We start from the raw sequence: 19,251 nt of genomic DNA, 5'->3' as shown, positions 1-19,251 counted from the left end.
GTACATAAACAAGTTGATCTGGCATTCCCAAAGCTTGCATTACCTATCATAATTTCCTTAATAGAGGATTGCTGCTGATAAGGAACCTTTGAGCCATGGGTATCAAGCGGTAAAGTTGAAGTCATCCCTTCAAAAGTTGAACGGACGCCATCACGACTTGGAAAACTGTTATGGAATATCTATGTCACAAACAAACAGATATATAATCTAATTATATGTCACAATCCTGTCCTCTTTTCCTCAATCTTGACATCACAGAATGAGACTAATCACCAAATAAAAAATCCTAAAAAGAGACTGTCAACTTTATCTCTGATTAGTACTTACCATGAGCTACACAACAGGTGCCATATGTGAAACAGGATCTGATTACTCTTCAGGAGCACCTGAGTTTACCCCCCTTTTTGGTTGGGTTCCTGTTGCTCAGTCGTTGGTTTTCTACTGAGTATTTTGTAGACTGTTGTTGGTGTTTTTGTGGTTTTTGGTTTTGAGCCATTGTTTTGATGGATTCTCTTAGAACTGTATATTTTGAAGTTTGTGTCAAAAAAGAGGTGGAGGATACCAAGGGGACATTCAAAACTCACAAGTCGAAGGAAAACTGACAATGACAAGGGAAAAAAACTGACAATGTCATGGCAAAAACCAAAAATGATGGGCATACATTGTATTTTACTATTCATAACATTTCTTCTTTTTTTCTATCCTCAAGTTCATGTTCCAATGCCCCTGTTAAAGGCAATAGAAATCTTTTTTTATTTAGTGTGCTCCTTCTGAACATGGATTATTGAGAGTGGCCATACTGGACTTTGGACTCTCATTTAGATATCACAACTTTTATCAAAATCCAAGAGATATGAATAAATATATAAATTTAATAGCATTTTATTGACACTCTGAACACTCTTCCCATCTGCATTTGGACAGCATGTGTCATTTTTTATTCTATCCATATCTTATTTCTATGAGTTCGCTTCTTAAGTCTTAGCACAAACACAAACACACACACGATTAACTAGGAAACATCTCTTGAGCCATATTATGCTAAAAAAAAAAAATTTTATAATTAGAGTAATCATCCAAATTTGATATCTTTACAAATAACCACAATGGATATAAAACTCAAATTTCGTTATAAAGTGAAGCTGATAAATATATTTTTTCAGAAAAATTTTTTGTGTACAAAGATATCAAAGCAGTTTTTTTTGTATTTCTCATCCGAAGATTAGATTAAAGCGAGCCTCCAATTATTGTCATGTTCATGATGCCTTATTAATGGATACCCTTATTCCCTTTTATTCAGATGACAACTTAAAATTAACAAGTATATGTGTACCATGCCCCACTTACAACATCATATTTTCATATTTAGTGAACAGTAAAATCAGCATTCAAATCCTTATTTGGAACAAATCTTTATGAACACATGCACTGTAGGACAAGGTACATGTTGGAGCTTATTTGTCCCTGTAAATTCACCAAAAATAAAATATTGCTTGATATCATTACATATCACATATTTTAAGCTTCAGAAGAAAGGATTTCACAAAATATCAGCAAAGCCTTAATGACACAATTTCTTAAAAGTGATGTCATAAAAAGGTTTTGTCTAAAATGGGTAAATTGTAAGAGCATATTATCAAACAAAGAAGAAATTTGTCCATTTATAAATTTTGAAATTATAAAGAAACTAAGGTTTAAACTCCCTCAGGCAAAGTTGACCTTAGATGGATTTGGCTATTTTTTAGGTCCTTTTTGGTTATATAGCTCTTCAATTGTTTCGGTTCTTATACATCCTTGGCTTTCAAATATTCCGCTGTGAGCGTTCCTGATGAAGGTAAATCCAGAAAAGCGCTTCAGACGCATGCAATTAATAACATGTTGTTTTCATTTTTTGGAGAACAGACAGACTAACAGAGTGATGGACACACAGATCAGAAAACATAATGCCCCATTCTATTGTAGGAGGCATAAAAAGTATCATTACAATCTTGCCAGACCATAACATTAGCTTATAGATGGATGGTAGTTCCAAGGACTGACCGTTTAACGAATGACATATTTTCTATAGGATTGTACGCAGACTTCAGCAAAACCACGAAATTATATATCCAAGGACATGCAAGTTTTCCTTAATCCACGAAAATTGGTACCTACGAAAATAAATGAATCCACAGTATTAGTGTAAGATTCCAACCCAGTGGTAGTAAAATAACTTACGATTTACAACTCCTATTAGTACAGTTTGTTGCATAATGTGTAAGTAGTATAATAAACATGATGATAATTCAAGCGTATATTTCCTGTGTCTTAAATAACCTTGAAGACCGAAATCAACAAATCTAAGCTTTAACCTGAGCTGTGTCAAATAGAAATCGACCTTATGCAAGAGCATGTAATCATGTACAAGTATAAGACTTTGGTTTATTTTAGGACATTCAAATACGAAATAAAAGATGAATGTTGGTCTGGTTTGTAGGGTTCTTATTTCAACTCAATTTTCAAACAGTTAAAGACTTTGTAAAGAGATTTTTTCAACCTGAAATAAGTCAACAGATGTATTGATATACATTTGCATAAGGTCGATTTCTATCTGACGCAGCTCACCTCTATGTTTTGCATTTGTACAACATTCCTCAAAGAAAAGAAAAAAATTAAGAGATTCCTATATAAACTATCGTAAAAAATTTAAAAAATGTAACTTCTACAGAATTATACTTGAACTATGAAAAAAAAGATAAAAGAAATATAGATGTAATACCACCAAAACATGGTACGTCACACAGTTTTCACGATAAACTTTAAAGTCTACAGGCCAGAGGCTGAATTTTGCGAAAATTTTAGTTAGATTCTATTGGCTTGTATAGATTATTTTTACAGGCCTGACAGCATTTTTACAAGCCTAGGCTGGTTGGCCTGTAGTTGAGTGCGAAGACTGGGACTCACATCCGGTTTTATACGAAAAAGGGTCGAAAAAAAATATTCCCTTGAATTTGACAGTTGTAGGAAATTAACCCTGCATTTCATTGCAGGAAAAAACAATAAACTGCTTCGCTGAGCGCAGCTAGATACGCCCGCAGAGGTCCAACCATGAATAGTTGGGGCAAAAATGGACACAATATTCAAGCTTGATTCAGGTCTGAATTTGGATTGTAATTAAATATTTGACATATTATAGGTTTCTGAATAAATGTAGTCAAAGAACTTGAAATTGGTTATATGAATTGAATTTATATTCAATTAAAGATTTCTTGTTGTTGTGCAATACTTAGTAAATCTGTTGTCAGACTATAAACAAATAAAGTTCAATTTATTCTCAATGTCATATTAGAAATTTATGAAAATAAAAAGGGAGCTTACATCAATAGATATAAACAATTCACCAAAGTTTCATGAGAATTGGTGACAGCATTTTTGAGTTATTGTCTGAAAACTGGAAAATCACCCCTTTTTTTAATGAAAAAAAACCCATAACCTAGAAATGCAAAATGTAAAATTTATAAAATTCTAAAGGGAGCTTACATCAATACATACAAACAATTCACCAAAGTTTCATAAGAATTGCTGAATGTTTTTGTCAGAAAACTGGAAAATCCCCCCTTTTTTTATGAATAAAACCCTGTAACTTGGAAACGAAAAATCTTAAATTTATAAAAATCAAAAGGGAGCTCATGTCAATAAATATAAACAATTCACCACAATTTCTTGCAAGTTGGTGAAAGCATTCTTGACTTATTGTCAGAAAACTGGAAAACCCCCCTCTTTTTAATGAATAAAACCCCATAACTCGGAAACGTAAAATCTAAATTTTATAAAAAACGAAAGGGAGCTCACGTCAATAGATATAAACAATTCATCAAAGTTTTATGCAAATTGGGTAAAGCATTTTTGAGTTAATGTCCGACATTTTGGCGACGGACAGACGGACAACTGTATACCATAATATGTCCCGTAAACGGGCGTATAAAAATTTAGTCATGAACACATACCTTTGGTGATTCAAAGCACCATTCTTTTTTGATTTGGTGTTTCTTGGAAATATTTTTGAAACTGGAGGTGACATTGTTACTAAAGCTTGTAAACAGGAAAAAAAGGGGTGACGATTTGATTGGTTAACTTCCAGTGATGATTATTATCTTATATGCAATGAAATGTTATGTGAAATTTTGACTGTAGTATTGGACAGGATTAAACTTTATTCAAGCCAAGTATTTCTATATTTGAAACAAAGATAAATTCTGCATAATTTTTTGAAAAGTGCCAATTTAACAAAGACTAATACGGAAAATAATGGTGGTATCACTACTATATAAGTAGTAGGGTGGAGTGTAGTATGCTTACTAATTCTTTCTGTTCTTTCTTTTCAACCTCTGACTCTAGTTTAAAACCTTGGGCTCTCATGAAACTAGCTGCTTGTCTAAATAAATCATCATCACTTACTCTTCCAGATTTCTTTAATTCAAAATACTTATCTACAAATCTGAAAGAAAAAAATAAATTCTAGAATAACAAAGATATCAAACGCATTTAACATGTCGACCATTGATCAGTAAATCTTTTTTCCACTTGTTAGTAAATAGTATTTTTGATTGGAGACAATTAATGAGCTGCTGACCAATCAGAAAATTCACATTTTTTGCAGGGGTTCATTATGTACAATCTTTAGTTTTCTGTATTGTGTTTCGTGGAATGGTGTCTGTCTGTTTTCACTTGGCCATGATATTGTCTGTTGTTATTGGTTGACTTAGGGAGCAACCATTTGATTTTTATGGGGGGCTAGGATGAAAAATTAGTGTCCTGCATTTTTTTTTGGTTGTAATCTCGGTCCTGCCTTTTTATTTTTCACTTTATTCGGTCCTGCCTGTTTTTTTTAATAGTTTATCCTGACTTTTTATACATGATTTGTTATCCTGCCTTTTTTTTTTGCCAAGTTGCTCATCCTGCCTTTTTTTTACTCAAAACTTCTGTCCTGCCTTTTTTTTCAAATTTCATCCTAGCCCCCCCGCCCCCCCCATAAAAATCAAATGGTAGCTCCCTTATGGCTTTTTTATTTCCTCCTTTGTATTTTTTCACATTTTTTTCACTAATTTTTAAAACTATTAAGTTGTAGATTCAGAAATTATTGCGTGCATTTATTATTGCTATTTTTGAAGAATGGACAGAAATGTGAGATTAAATATTGCGAGTTTAGGATAATCTGAATACAGATATATGTACCATATATCAGAATGCCAGTTCTTGTTATTGCGATCATCACCTAGTCTCATTATTCACATTAATAAAAACCTCACAATAATTTCTGAATTTACAGTACCTACCTGATGAATTTATGACACGAATTACACAGAGGTATTAATTTGATAACTTCTTGAGATTTGATTATTTCATTATATTTGATTACTTCTTAAGATTTGATTACTTCTATTGATTTGATTAACTTCTTGATATTTGATTTCTTCTTGAGATTTATTTACTTCTTGAGATTTGATTGCTTCTAGAGATTTGATTAACTTCTTGATATTTGATTACTTCTTGAGATTTATTTACTTCTTGAGATTTGATTACTTCTTGAGATTTGATTACTTTTTGAGATTTGATTACTTCATGAAATTTGATTAATTTAATTACTTCTTGAGATTTGATTTCTTCTTGAGATTTAATTACTTCTTGAGATTTGATTACTTTTTGAGATTTTATTACTTCATGAAATTTGATTAATTTAATTACTTCTTGAGATTTGATTACTTCTTGAGATTTATTTACTTCTTGAGATTTGATTTCTTCTTGAGATTTAATTACTTCATGATATTTGATTACTTCTTGAGATTTATTTACTTCTTGAGATTTGATTACTTCTTGAGATTTGATTACTTTTTGAGATTTGATTACTTCATGAAATTTGATTAATTTAATTACTTCTTGAGATTTATTTACTTCTTGAGATTTGATTTCTTCTTGAGATTTAATTACTTCTTGAGATTTGATTACTTTTTGAGATTTTATTACTTCATGAAATTTGATTAATTTAATTACTTCTTGAGATTTGATTACTTCTTGAGATTTATTTACTTCTTGAGACTTGATTTCTTCTTGAGATTTAATTACTTCTTGAGATCTGATTACTCCATGAGATATAATTACTTCATGAGTGATTACTTCTTGATATTTTATTATTTCATGAGATCTGATTACTTTTTGAGACTTATTTACTTCTTGAGATTTGATTACTCCATGAGATTTTCAGATGATCCCTACTGAAGTATACAAGAACTGACCTTTGACACTGGGTGGGTGTTTCTTTTTCTGTTAAGTCTACTACTTCTTGTGATTTTTTACTGCCATATACTGCATAATATTTCCTGAAAAATAAAATTACTTATATTCATCCAAAATAATAGAAAATCATAGAAGATACTTCCAATCCTGTGAGTGAAATTTTTAAACAGTCATAATGATGTGCAAGAGAGGGTGACGCACTGTATTTTTTTCTTCAGAACTTCAGTTGTAATTTTTCTTCAGTTAGACACAAATCATAGTTTATATAAACGCTAAATGAATAATGAAAAGAGACCAATTTCTATTTGATGGCAGCATGTTTTCCCTCTGATATGTAAAAAAGGAAATATTTTAGCAACTGATTTTCAATATATTGCCAGCAAATTTAGTTTTGAAAAAAAAATTTTAAATGTGATTTCCCATAATTTTCAATGGAAACTTGTTGCATACTTGTGGTTAACCCATGTAAAGGTTCATCATTACAGATGTAATTTTGTAGTTTCAGATGTAGAGCTTGAAAAATGACCATCAATGGCAGCCAAGTTTTCTGAGTTGTTTGTACGTCTATGTTTTAGAGAGATTGGAGTTAGTATGTTCCTTTTTATACATGTATTGGGATACTATGAGAACTTATGACTAGATCTTTGAATATAAACATTCTGTCTTGTTATTTCGGTAAATATCACTCAAAGCTCTGATTCCATTTCCCGGTTAGGCTTTTTCTGTTTTTGATTTGATCACCTCTTTGCATTAAATTTTGGACTTTCAAATTTTTGGACCTTGAGCATCACTGAAGAGACATTGGGTGTCGAAATGTGCAGTACCTTTAATGTTATTAATGCTTTAGATAAGTATATTATTACCATCTGTATAAGTAACTTACGCTCTGACTAGATCTTCTGGGTAGAGTATATTAACTACTTGTTGATTTTCTGATGGTTTCCTTGTATAAGTTGGATTTACTTTTGGTGGAAATACTTTGTATACATTAAACCAGATTGGTTTGTCTTCATATTTCAAAGCTCCCGATCGTATCATTCCTTCCACTCTGTAAATAATAATAAAACTAGGTTACCTATAGTACAGCCTTCTTTCATTTCAGCTGTCCCTGTACTTTAGGGATAGGGTTCATTAAAAATGTGGGTCAGAGTAGGATGATATGTTGTTTCTAGTTTTTTCGGCTAGGTTTTAAGGGTTACTGTAAATTCAGATATTATTGCGAGATTTTTATTATTGCGAATAATGCGATTGGGTGATAATCGCAATAATAAGAACTTGCATTCTGATATCTGACACATATAAGTGTACATGGTGTAAGCAGATTTTCCTGAAATCGCAATAATAAATGCACGCAATAATTTCTGAATTTACAGTAGTGTTATTATGTTAGGTATGGCTTAGGGCAGGTAGTTTGAACACTAGGGTTAGTTTAGTATAGCTCTATATAGGTTTGGACTGTTTTAAGATGAAGGGCATGTAACTGTGATTGCTTGTCTGAAAAGGGACAACTTAATAATGTTTGTTTACATATAGATAAAATATCTAAATGATTGGATAACTTTATAATATTTTGGGGTTGAAAAAAAACAGTTTTCAGTAGGATGCTTAATTTTTTTTCTGTATTTAAAAGTTTTATTTTCTTTAAAAAAAACAATGGTGACCCTATGTCATAACCCTTACAAGGATCTGACAATCTATCAGATAACTGTATTGTATTCTAAGCTTGGATTTTGCAAAATGTTGGTTTTATTGTTGCTATCAAGAGTCTACCTAAGCTAATATTTGTGACAAACAAACTAAATTTTACAGAGACAAGCTTCAAATATACAGTTACATGTACAAATAACATGTACCAATATTTCTGTTTTAATGCAAAATATTCAAAGTATTCCATTTAACATGTTTAAGACATAATCTCACAAACGAAAATTCATTGGCTTAGATAAAAAGTACAAAAGTGTATTACATGGGGACAGAACTAATTACTATAATCAAGTAGGAGTAAAAGGAGGTCAAAGGTGTATTAGGGTAGGCAGAACTAATTACTTGTCACTGGGTTTGTACTTTTGACCGAAGCCACTAGTGGAGCAGCATCTGCTTACCCCTCCCAAGCACTTGAGATCACCCCCAGTTTTTGGTTGAGTTTGTGTTGCTAAGTCTTTTGTTTTCTATGTTGTATTTTGTGTACTGTTGTTTTTCTTTCCGTCGTTTTTCGGTTTTATTTGCCATTGTATTGTCAGTTTATTTTTGACTTATGAGTTTGAATATCCCTTTGGTATCTTTGCCTCTATCATCAGGTAGGAGCAACATGAGGTCAAAGGTGTACATGGTGTGTAAGATGAGGTTAAAGATGTATTAGATTAGGTCATCAGTGTATACGATTAGGTCAAAAGTAAACTGTAAATTTAGATATTATTGCGAGGTTTTTATAAACGCAAATAATGAGACTGGGTCAGTACCACAACATTAAGAACTGGCATTCTTACATCTGTGTGCCGATTTTCCTAAAATCACAATCATCAATCTTGCATTTTTGTCCATTCTTCAAATATTCGCAATAATAAATGCATGCAATAATTTTTGAATTAACAGATAAGTAAGTCAGCATCAAGTTGATTTATATAATTTAAAAAATATGGTTATATTTCAACAGTTTAAACATGTTAAAAGTATTGTATATGTTAAAAATACATCATGTGTATTTTTTTAACATAACTGTAACTTTTATTTTCTCCTAATGCTTATATATATATATCTATAAAATTAAAATCATAAAATAATTTTCTCTGTCAGAGTCTGAATATATCATGTATATAGGAAAACCTCAAAAGGACAATAAACAAATATATGAATAACATGTCAACTGGTTAATTGCTTAAATCACTGAAACATTTCAATTTATTACTAAGACACAAATCTGGTTCGTTATTTCTTATTCAATTATTTAATTAATTGTTAGGGTGGTTTAATAAAGCGCAAGGAGAGCTCATCTGCATTTTATATGTCATTGTTCCTGCTTTTTGAAAAGAAACAAAAGTCTATTTAGTCGTCCTATGTCACATTTGATGTGGGTCTGAGACAACCAAGGCACCTGTATGGCAGAAACGGTTCCATAGCGACTTTTGTAATCAAGGTCATTAACAATGATTAAACGTTGCCCTAGTCATCAGTCAGGGGACTTACTTAAATGAGTGATTTTCTAAATCACTGATTCAAGTAACATTATGTCCATAAAGGTTGGAAGTAAGAGTTGTCTTTCTTTAATAATCACCTATTTAAGTAGTACAAATTAATCACTAGACTAAGTGATTTAATTTTATTGTAGCTTTAAATATAGAATACTAATGATCCAGGGACTAATTATGTTGCTAAAATTATCAGAACCAACATCTGTGTTGATAGGATGACCGGGTCATGTCAGGTGATGACCTTGTACTAAATCTAGGATAATGACATAAAAATCACTTGTTTAAGTATCATACCTCAATTTCCTTCCAAAAAATCACTTCTTTAAGTATCATTATTTTAATAACCCCCACTAATTTCAACACCCCCGAACAGTGAAATTGTGATCGCGAACAGTAGAATTTTATTACATAATCTATAAGATGAAACCTTGAATTTTACAGGAAAAATACTCCCACTGCTGGGAAAAATCTGTTAAGAAAGTATCAGTTCATTATGTAAAGCCATTTTTATAGCATTTTTTCAACTAAAATAGAATTTGCAGTTAAATGATTGCATCGAAGGCAGAAACCTTGCTGCTTAAAAGAAGCAAAAAGTTCATTTTTTCAATTTTACTAATGAAAAGATATTATCTAAACCTATGTGTTTAAAATTTTGGTAAAACAACAAAATCACAATTTGTGACAAAACTTCGAATTTGCTACTTAAATAAGTGATTTAATCAAAGCGCGAAAGCGCTGTAAAGGCAGTTAATTACAGGTTGTGTGTATTTTTAGTCCAGTTATATCATTATCTTGCATAGTACATTGTACTTATCAGAGGTGGCTTTCAGTATTTAAGATTTAGAGTTCTCTAATGATATTGAAAAAGTTTTATGAATGTCATATTCTGAGCACTATATGAAGGCGATTGTTCTCACTTGTTTATGAACTAGTGCATTATGTCCAGTTTGTACCTTTTTTATCTATGTTTATAGTCAAATACTGTTTAAAATAGTTTGGCATTTTTTTTAGTAATAAGTAAATGTTATCAACTGTATTTTATTCAACTTTGCAAATGTGGTTTGTTACTGGTAAGTACAATGTATGGATGATAGTTGTTTCATTGGCAATCATAACACATCTCCTTATTTATATAATGATCTATATTCATCGACCTCAGGTACAAAAAAAATGTATGTAACTAAACTATGATGGGAAACCTTTGACTTCTTTCTTTAATATAAACTTTTGATTTGGTACCATAGAACTATGTAGAATAAATGTACATTGCAACATGTCAACTCTTTCAAAGACAATACTTTTTTTAGAAACTATAACTCGAAGCAAAATTATATTTCCAAGTATAAAGTAATTTATGAATGAAACAAGAGTGCACACACTGAAATGTCTCGCCTTCTTTACTAATCATTGATATTATGTTGATAGTCCTCAATATAAAGCTTTATTACAACTGTCACATAAACTTAACATTAACCAAGTAAACTAAACATTGACCAATGAACCAAGTAAACTAAACATTGACCAATGAACCAAGAAAATGAGGTCAAGGTCAGATGAACCATGCTAGGCAGGCATGTACAGCTAACAATTCTTCCATACAACAAATATAGTTGACCTATTGCTTATAGTTTAAGAAAAACAGACCAAAATAAAAAAACTTAAAACTGAGCAATGAACCTTGAAAATGAGGTCAAGGTAAAAAAAAACCTGCGTGACTGACATATAGATCATAAAATATTTATATACACCAAATATAGTTGAACTATTGCATATAGTATTAGAAAAAAAGACCAAAACTCAAAAACTTAACTTTGACCACTGAAAAGTGAAAATGAGGTCAAGGTCAGATGACACCTGCCAGCTAGACATGTACACCTTACAATCATTCCATACACCAAATATAGTAGACCTATTGCATACAGTATAAGAAAAACAGACCAAAACACAAAAACTTAACTATAACCACTGAACCATGAAAATGAGGTCAAGATCAGATGACACCTTACAGTCCTTCCATACACCGAATATACTAGACCTATTGCTAATAGTATCTGAGATATGGACTTGACCACCAAAACTTAACCTTGTTCACTGATCCATGAAATGAGGTCGAGGTCAAGTGAAAACTGTCTGACGGGCATGAGGACCTTGCAAGGTATGCACATACCAAATATAGTTATCCTATTACTTATAATAAGAGAGAATTTAACATTACAAAAAATCTTAACTTTTTTTTCAAGTAGTCACTGAACCATGAAAATGAGGTCAAGGACATTGGACATGTGACTGACGGAAACTTCGTAACACGAGGCATCCATATACAAAGTATGAAGCATCCAGACCTTCCACCTTCTAAAATATAAAGCTTTTAAGAAGTTAGCTAACGCCGCTGCCGGATCACTATCCCTATGTCGAGCTTTCTGCGACAAAAGTCGCATGCTCGACAAAAAGGAGTTCTTAATTAAGTAATAAACTGATTCGCTGAGCGCAGCTGGATACACCCACAGAGGTCCAACCCTGAACAGTTGGGGCAAAAATGGACACAATATTCAAGCTTGATACAGGTCTGAATTTGGATTGTAATTAAATATTTGACATATTATAGTTTCTGAATAAATGTAGTCAAAGAACTTGAAATCGGTTATATGAATTGAATTTATATTCAATTAAAGATTTCTTGCTGTTGTGCAATACACTGTGCTGTTGCGCAATACTTAATAAATCTGTTGCCAGACTATAAACAAATAAAGTTCAATTTCTTCTCAATGTCATATTTGAAATTTATGAAAATCAATAGGGAGATTACATCAATAGCTATAAATAATTCACCAAAGTTTCATGCGAACTGCTTAAAGCATTTTTGAGTTGTTGTCCAAAAACTGAAAAATCCCCCCTTTTTTAATGAATAAAACCCCATAACTCAGAAATTTAAAATCTAAAATTTATAAAATTCTAAAGGGAGCTTACGGGTTGATAATTAAGTCTTAATTGCAAGATTTTTTTATCAGTTGTTTGTGGCTTTGAACTAGCTGTCAGTAAATGCGAGTACTCTCAGATCTGTACTTAGTGTCTTTTTGTTGTTTGGATGTACAACTACCCGGCCACGTCCACTTGTATTTGTATTTATCCATCTGATGAGTTAAGCCTCTTTCAACTGATTTTTATAGTTCGCTCTTATATTGTACTGTTACACCACTGTCCCAGGTTAGGGGTGGGTTTGGATCCCGCGAACATGTTTAACCCCGCCACATTCTGTATGTACATGTATGTGCCTGTCCCAAGTCAGGAGCCTGTAATTCAGTGGTTGTCGTTTGTTTATGTGTTGCATATTTGTTATTCGTTCATTTTTTGTACATAAATTAGACCGTTAGTTTTCTTGTTTGAATTGTTTTACATTGTCATTTCGGGGCCTTTTATAGCTCACTGTGCGGTATGTGCTTTGCTCATTGTTGAAGGCCGTACTGTGACCTATAGCTGTTAATTTCTGTGTCATTTGGTCTCTTGTGGAGAGTTGTCTCATTGGCAATCATACCACATCTTCTTTTTTATATTTACATCAACAGATATAAACAATTCACCAAAGTCAAGGTGAGACAACAAAACTTAGTTGTAAGATCTCTGAAATTTTTTACACGGTACAAGTTTTTCTAATTGTTGGAGATTGTATGGTGACAGTAACACCTGTAACTGCTTAACCCATTTCTTATGCACTTTGGTTCGATAAACTCACTGAATATCATACCACATCTCCTTATTTTTATATGCATTACAATTTACATGTGCATGTAATTGTAAATAATATTTATATATATATATCAGAACAAACTTCATTGCGTCACTTTTATTTATGCATCCTTTGGCACAATACAAGTTCTAAAATTACACAACATAAAACAACTAAATGTTATTTCAGATGAAAGTTTTGTTTCAGTTCCATTCATAGGATTTATTAGAATTTTGTATGTTTTGCCAAGTCCAATAAATAGCTCTATGTGCACGTGTTAATTGGAGACTTTTCTATCCCGTATAAGAGTTTTGGAACTAATTCTGTTTCTTTTTTTGAAAAAAGTGAGCAAACAAATCTTGCACATTTAAACCTTTGTCTGCCATCACACTGTCACCTGGATCACATAATTGAACTATTCTACATCTTTCAACTATTTCACAGTCACTGGTACAACCAACATATGCATTAGAGACATAGTTGACTAAACCACCAGGTGTCGAACATACAAGTATTTTCAGTGTTTCTGTTTTTATATGATGAAAAGGTTGCCTGAGCTCAAGGAGCTTTAGGTTTTATCACGGGATATTCTGTGCTGTCAATAATAATCCAAGTTGTAGGAAACTTTAATTTGAAGTTGGATGGCGAAAAATACCTGACTAAACCACTAAATGGCCAAGTGTTAGCCTCACGCCACTGTTTAGACATAAAAACAATCCATGTTTACACAATATTCTTAACACTAGTTTCAATCTAGAATCTAGACAGTTCAAAGTTGGTTGTATAATGCATCAATTTCATCAAAGTCATAAAAAAACTGATTTTCAAATGACACCCTATCAATTTGAAAATATATGCATCTCAAACAATGTGCTGTTGGACCAAGTGTGGTCAAAACAAATAAAAATTTAGTATACAACTCTACAACTCTAAACCGGTATAAAAATGCATGGCTGTGTCACGTGTCTTCATTTCAAAATTCTCTGCTGAAAATATAGGCATTGATGGTGTTTGTGTAATTCCATCTGTGAAGCTCAACATTAGCTCGGCAGTCGGTGGTGGACAGTCATAAATCCTGTCTGCAGTATGAATTACTTCTTCAGGAAAACCAACTTTACAATCAAAACTTTCCTCTAGATTTCTACTACAATATTCATCAAGTTTAGTTCTTTTGTTTTCACAGGAAACTGCCCTGATTTTTCTTTTTGCGGACGATTCAGTCTCTTACTTGGTCCAGGAAAATAGGCTGGGATTGGCAGTAGACTTAAGTCTCTGTATGGTGGGTTTGTGCCCTGAAAAAGGTTATAAAACATTAGTTTTTTGATAATTAAATGAACTTCCATTAGCAATGCATACTTTGTACGGAAGCAAGTTAACTCGTACCACGTAAACTTGTACCAAAAAAGTTAACTCGTACCAACGTAAACTCGTACCACTGGGAAGTCGTACCAATCAGAACTCGTACCACTGCAAACTCATACCATTAAAAATATATTCAAAAATACGAATGTTTTATGATTTTTTTTTTGGTAAACTAAATAAAAAAAGTTGAATTACTTGAATTTTATACTAGATTTTAATGAAAACTTAAACAAAAATACAAATGTTTTATGATTATTTTTTTTTAAGCTTTATACAAAAAATTAAAATATCTTTGAAATTTATACCAGATTTTAATGAAAACTTAGACAAAAATACAAATGTAATTTCTTAATTACCATGCTAATAAATATATTAAATTTCTTTGATTGTGTGATTATTAACTAATCAACTTGTTTTTTTTTATCTTTAACTAATCAACTTGTATAATCATATAAGCATGGTCATATTCTGCTGAAATGTGCTGAATATTGTATAAAAATAAATTTCATACTTTCTAACTGTTGGTCATAAACAATTTTAAACCTTTAAAACACAATCAATAAATTCTTTCATTAAATAAAATTCCTTTTAGAAACAATAGAAAAATACCCAAATCTATTCAATGTTACTGATTTGGAATGATTAAAAATTAAATCAAATAGTTGTCAGTAAAAGTTTAAAAAAGAGTCTATTCAAGGGAGACAACAAAGCCAATCTGCCACGGTTTTCTCTATCCAATTAGACAAGGAAAATTAGCTACAAATTGGTTATTGTAATTTCAAATTATATACATTTTACAGACTTAAGAGGTATTGAGTGAAATTAAAGTATATATTCATCATTAAACACCATTTGAATGCATTTAAATAAGTTGGTACGAGTTTACAATGGTATGAATTTACCGTGGTACGAGTTAGCAGTGGTACGAGTTTGATTTGGTACGAGTTTTTGTTTAGTGGTACGAGTTGACATTGGTACGAGTTTACAATGGTACGAGATAACTATAATTCCTTTGTACTACCTGGCAAAATATTAACTAGATTTATTCATTACAATCTGGATAAAACTATGTTAGCCTGATTCAATGTACATCAAAATGTATGTTATGTAAATCCAAAGGACAAACAATGAGAGACGTATGCAACAAACATACATTGTTTGTACCTAAATAACTATAATATAGATGAGAGCATGTCATTGTTTTGTTCCTGTTAACATTGTCATTGATATTTTTCAAGAAAGTCTATGAGGCATAGCTTATGCATTCCTGTCATTACTACATTAGCATAATTACTGCTAAAATAATTCTCAGTATGATATACCTCTTGTAAGAAATCATTATAATTGTAGCAAGCACCAAAAAATCTCAAACAGATCACATTGAATCGTAATCCAAAAAATTATGACGTCTTGAATTAACCACCCCCTTTTATAATATTCTAAAACGATAATTGCGGTTGTAAACAGACTTTGGTTTATTAGCATGGCGATTACATATATAACTATATATTTTAAAAAGAAAATAGAGTTTTACCATGAATAGTTTCCTGCACATAGTCTTTTTCAGTAAAATGTGCCTTGCAAACAACAGCTGATTGAGATGGACTCCACGATTTCATCGTGTTCTCGTCCAATCTGCGTATGGGCCATGGCGTTGATCCAACTTTTCCTTCTTTTTAAGTCATTTGGAAATGCATGTCCTCCTCTTAAATGACATCCAGGTACACAACAACAAGTACTTGGCATCGTTAATTAAAAATGCAACTGTAGTTGCACAGTGCAGAAACCGGAAGATGAAGTACAGGATCGGCTACCACGGCGCCACCTATTCAGGAACGATAATTTGCTTCTTTATATAACTGCGAAATAACAATAATGTTAGACGGGTTCGCGTGCATAAACAGAAATGCGCTTTAAATTGTATAATATAATTCATGTTCAGTCGACCTTTAATTATTATATCAATGACTGAAATGATTTATAAACATCTAGATTGCAGATAACACTCGAAATTAACCCGACCTCTTTCCACATGGAATTCAAATAATTCTAGTTTGTCAATCGGTTGACTGCTTATAATGTAAAATACAAATATATCAAAAGTTTTTAAAACTAACAAAACACAATGATCGTTTCTCTATTTCCCAATGTAAATGAAATGAGACAAAAAACATTTTATACCACAATAAGAAAAGGAGAGAATCAACATTTTCCGGATCTACTTGGAGCCTAATGACCCCCCCACGTAGATAAGATGGATATTGCGGAAAGAAATATTAACACGGCAACTAGAAAGGCATTAAAGCACTGCCTTTAAAAATCACTTATTTCAATAAGACCCCCTGACTGGTCATTGGTAGTAGTAGTTCAACACATATACAAAAGAACATGTATTATTTCTAAATAACGGGGGTAAAGATGCAATTACAAAAGTAAGGAGTTTTTATATTTCTTTCTATATAGTGATATACTATTCTGTAAAACTAAAAATTATTTTATCATCTTTGATAATCATGATTGTGATTATTCTGCTCATCAATGACATCATTCGCACCCTGCTAGTGCTATTGGCAAACAAATATTTATTCAAGTCTTTTTCATCATCTTTGTAGTCTTATGAGAACTGTCAGTATATAATTATAAATAGAGAACCTTGCAAATATATTTGAAAATTTATCAATTCTTGACCCAGCCATGATGAAAACATCGAATCAATGTATGTATTAACAACGTGTGATTTATAGTAAAATTGCACTGCATTAAACACTTAGGTGAGTCAGTACAATCTTGTGTTTACAAGTGGACTTCCGGTTGCTTGACCGCAGCAGGTGGTTGAAAAATACTTAAAAGCTTACTATTGCTACAGACGATTAAAAAATGACTATTTCAACATTATTTTGGAATAAGATGTGAACTCAAAGTAAGATAAAAACTGAGGATAATTTAGGTTAATTTTATACAGAAGTATAATTGGAAAAGCCCATCCTTCATCTTGACACACTTTCGAAATATTTCTTTGATGTTTGTTATGTGTTACATTTTCGCTATAATAGTTAATTCCTTCTTTTATATCACTGTTTAAATCAATGCTGAAAGAATTGCCACATTTTAAAGTATGAATGACGTTTGCAAATGTCAGTTTTATTTATAAATTATATGCAGATACGAGGTAGGTTTTTATCTCTTATTTTTTATGTGTATCAAAATTTAATTTTGCAATGTAATTAATTGTGTTTAAATGACATTTTCCACATATATGCAGGTCAAATTGATTACATTTTAAATTTATACACAGCATCCTTCGAGTCATGCCAGTCAGTGAGCATAGAAATACTCTTATATTAATTTTGGTGCCATGATTCGAAAGATTTAATACATGTACATACATCAGTCTGTACTATAGCTATCAACCGCAGGCTCACCAGCCCAGGCTTGTTAAAATCATCTCTACAGGTCAATAGACAAAAAGTCACATGATAGAATCTAACTAAAAATTTCGTAAAATTCTGCTTTTGCCAGTTTTGGCCTGTAGATTCAAAGTTTATCGTGAAGACTGATGCATACATTGTAGATATAAGAAGATGTGGTATGAGTGCCAATGAGACAACTCTCCGTCCAAGTCACAATTTGTAAAAGTACATATTTTTCATCATTTTCAGAGGCAGATTTAAGGGGGGCTCCAGTATCATTTCAAACGTTGGCTTGTCAGGGGCCCCAAACCCCCTTTTCCAAATTTTGGATCTGCACCTGATTTTGATGTTGACATGTATATCATGATCATTGTGGAACATGTATAAAGGCTCTTTTCTTTCATCATGAGAGCTTTCAAAGGAATCAAAATTTAGAGTGAACGTGATTTTGTATTCTGAACTCATTTTAAATTATATGTTTTTCCTTTTAAAAAACATTAAAAAATTATTCAGTGTCTTTTAAAAATAAAAGCGTATTTAAATTTAGCCTCAGGGGCTGGGCTGTGTCAATGTTGAAATTGCAATTTTTTTACTTCCAATTTCAAAATTTTCATTTCTCGATTGTAACGATAATAGATATCAGGGTATTTACAGATAAATTTATTGTATGCTAGCACATGTTTATAATCTCAAATACAGGTAAACAGATAAACAAGGGTGATAGTGTGAAATCGTAATTATCAATTATGACAATATCTATTTATATCCAGTGATGACTAGAAGGTTACATTAAAAATAATCATGGTAATGAGCTATGGTTAACAGGAATTTGTAAATTAATAAAATTTATTTGAAAGTCGTTTTATACATGTATGCTATTTAAAGACTCATCAATATGCCAAAACAGGTAATTTATGTAAAAACAAAACAATGCTCTCTCGAAAAGTGTCAATTATCAATTGAAATTCCAACATTGTACATAGATTACTTTCTGCATGAAATTTTAAAACAATATACCTGCTGTTTAACTTTAGAATACCATTGAAATACCTTTTGATGGTCTACACTTGTAATTCAGTTGGGTTGATTGTTTGTATGACATGACAGTAGATATACATGTATAATTATAAGACTTTTATGCATTAAACGTTTTATTTTTGTTAATGATGAAATAATAAATTAATTCTAATTCGTATCTTTTCTCACGTACAACACTCAAAGAAAAACTGTAACGATAAAAATAAGAAAATGTGGTATGTTTTCAAATGAGACAACTCTCCACAAGAGACCAAAT

The 19,251-nt window shown here is 31.6% G+C and overlaps 2 protein-coding genes across 2 annotated transcripts in view; one reads left to right on the top strand and one right to left on the bottom strand.

The window, feature by feature from the left end:
• Positions 1-866: 866 nt before the first annotated feature.
• On the bottom strand, positions 867-17,294 carry LOC127736752 (28S ribosomal protein S23, mitochondrial-like). The gene is made up of 5 exons (XM_052247332.1): positions 17,200-17,294; positions 7,157-7,321; positions 6,273-6,356; positions 4,339-4,477; positions 867-1,041 (listed from the first exon to the last, which is right to left on the bottom strand). The coding sequence occupies exons 1-5, from the start codon at positions 17,241-17,243 to the stop codon at positions 1,009-1,011; spliced, it is 465 nt and encodes a 154-aa protein (XP_052103292.1). The 5' UTR covers positions 17,244-17,294; the 3' UTR covers positions 867-1,008.
• A 53-nt stretch (positions 17,295-17,347) lies between these two features.
• LOC127736749 (uncharacterized) overlaps positions 17,348-19,251 on the top strand; it is a 52,113-nt gene continuing 50,209 nt past the window's right edge. Inside the window, exon 1 of the mRNA XM_052247327.1 lies at positions 17,348-17,467. The gene's annotated coding sequence lies outside the window, so the exon portion shown is untranslated. The remainder of the gene's footprint in view (positions 17,468-19,251) is intronic.

Source organism: Mytilus californianus, unplaced genomic scaffold (genome assembly GCF_021869535.1).
Source record: "Mytilus californianus isolate M0D057914Y unplaced genomic scaffold, xbMytCali1.0.p SCAF_36, whole genome shotgun sequence".
NCBI classification, from domain to species: domain Eukaryota; kingdom Metazoa; phylum Mollusca; class Bivalvia; order Mytilida; family Mytilidae; genus Mytilus; species Mytilus californianus.
The sequence above is the reverse complement of the archived record's forward strand: the minus strand, read 5'-3'. Positions and strand labels throughout refer to the sequence as shown.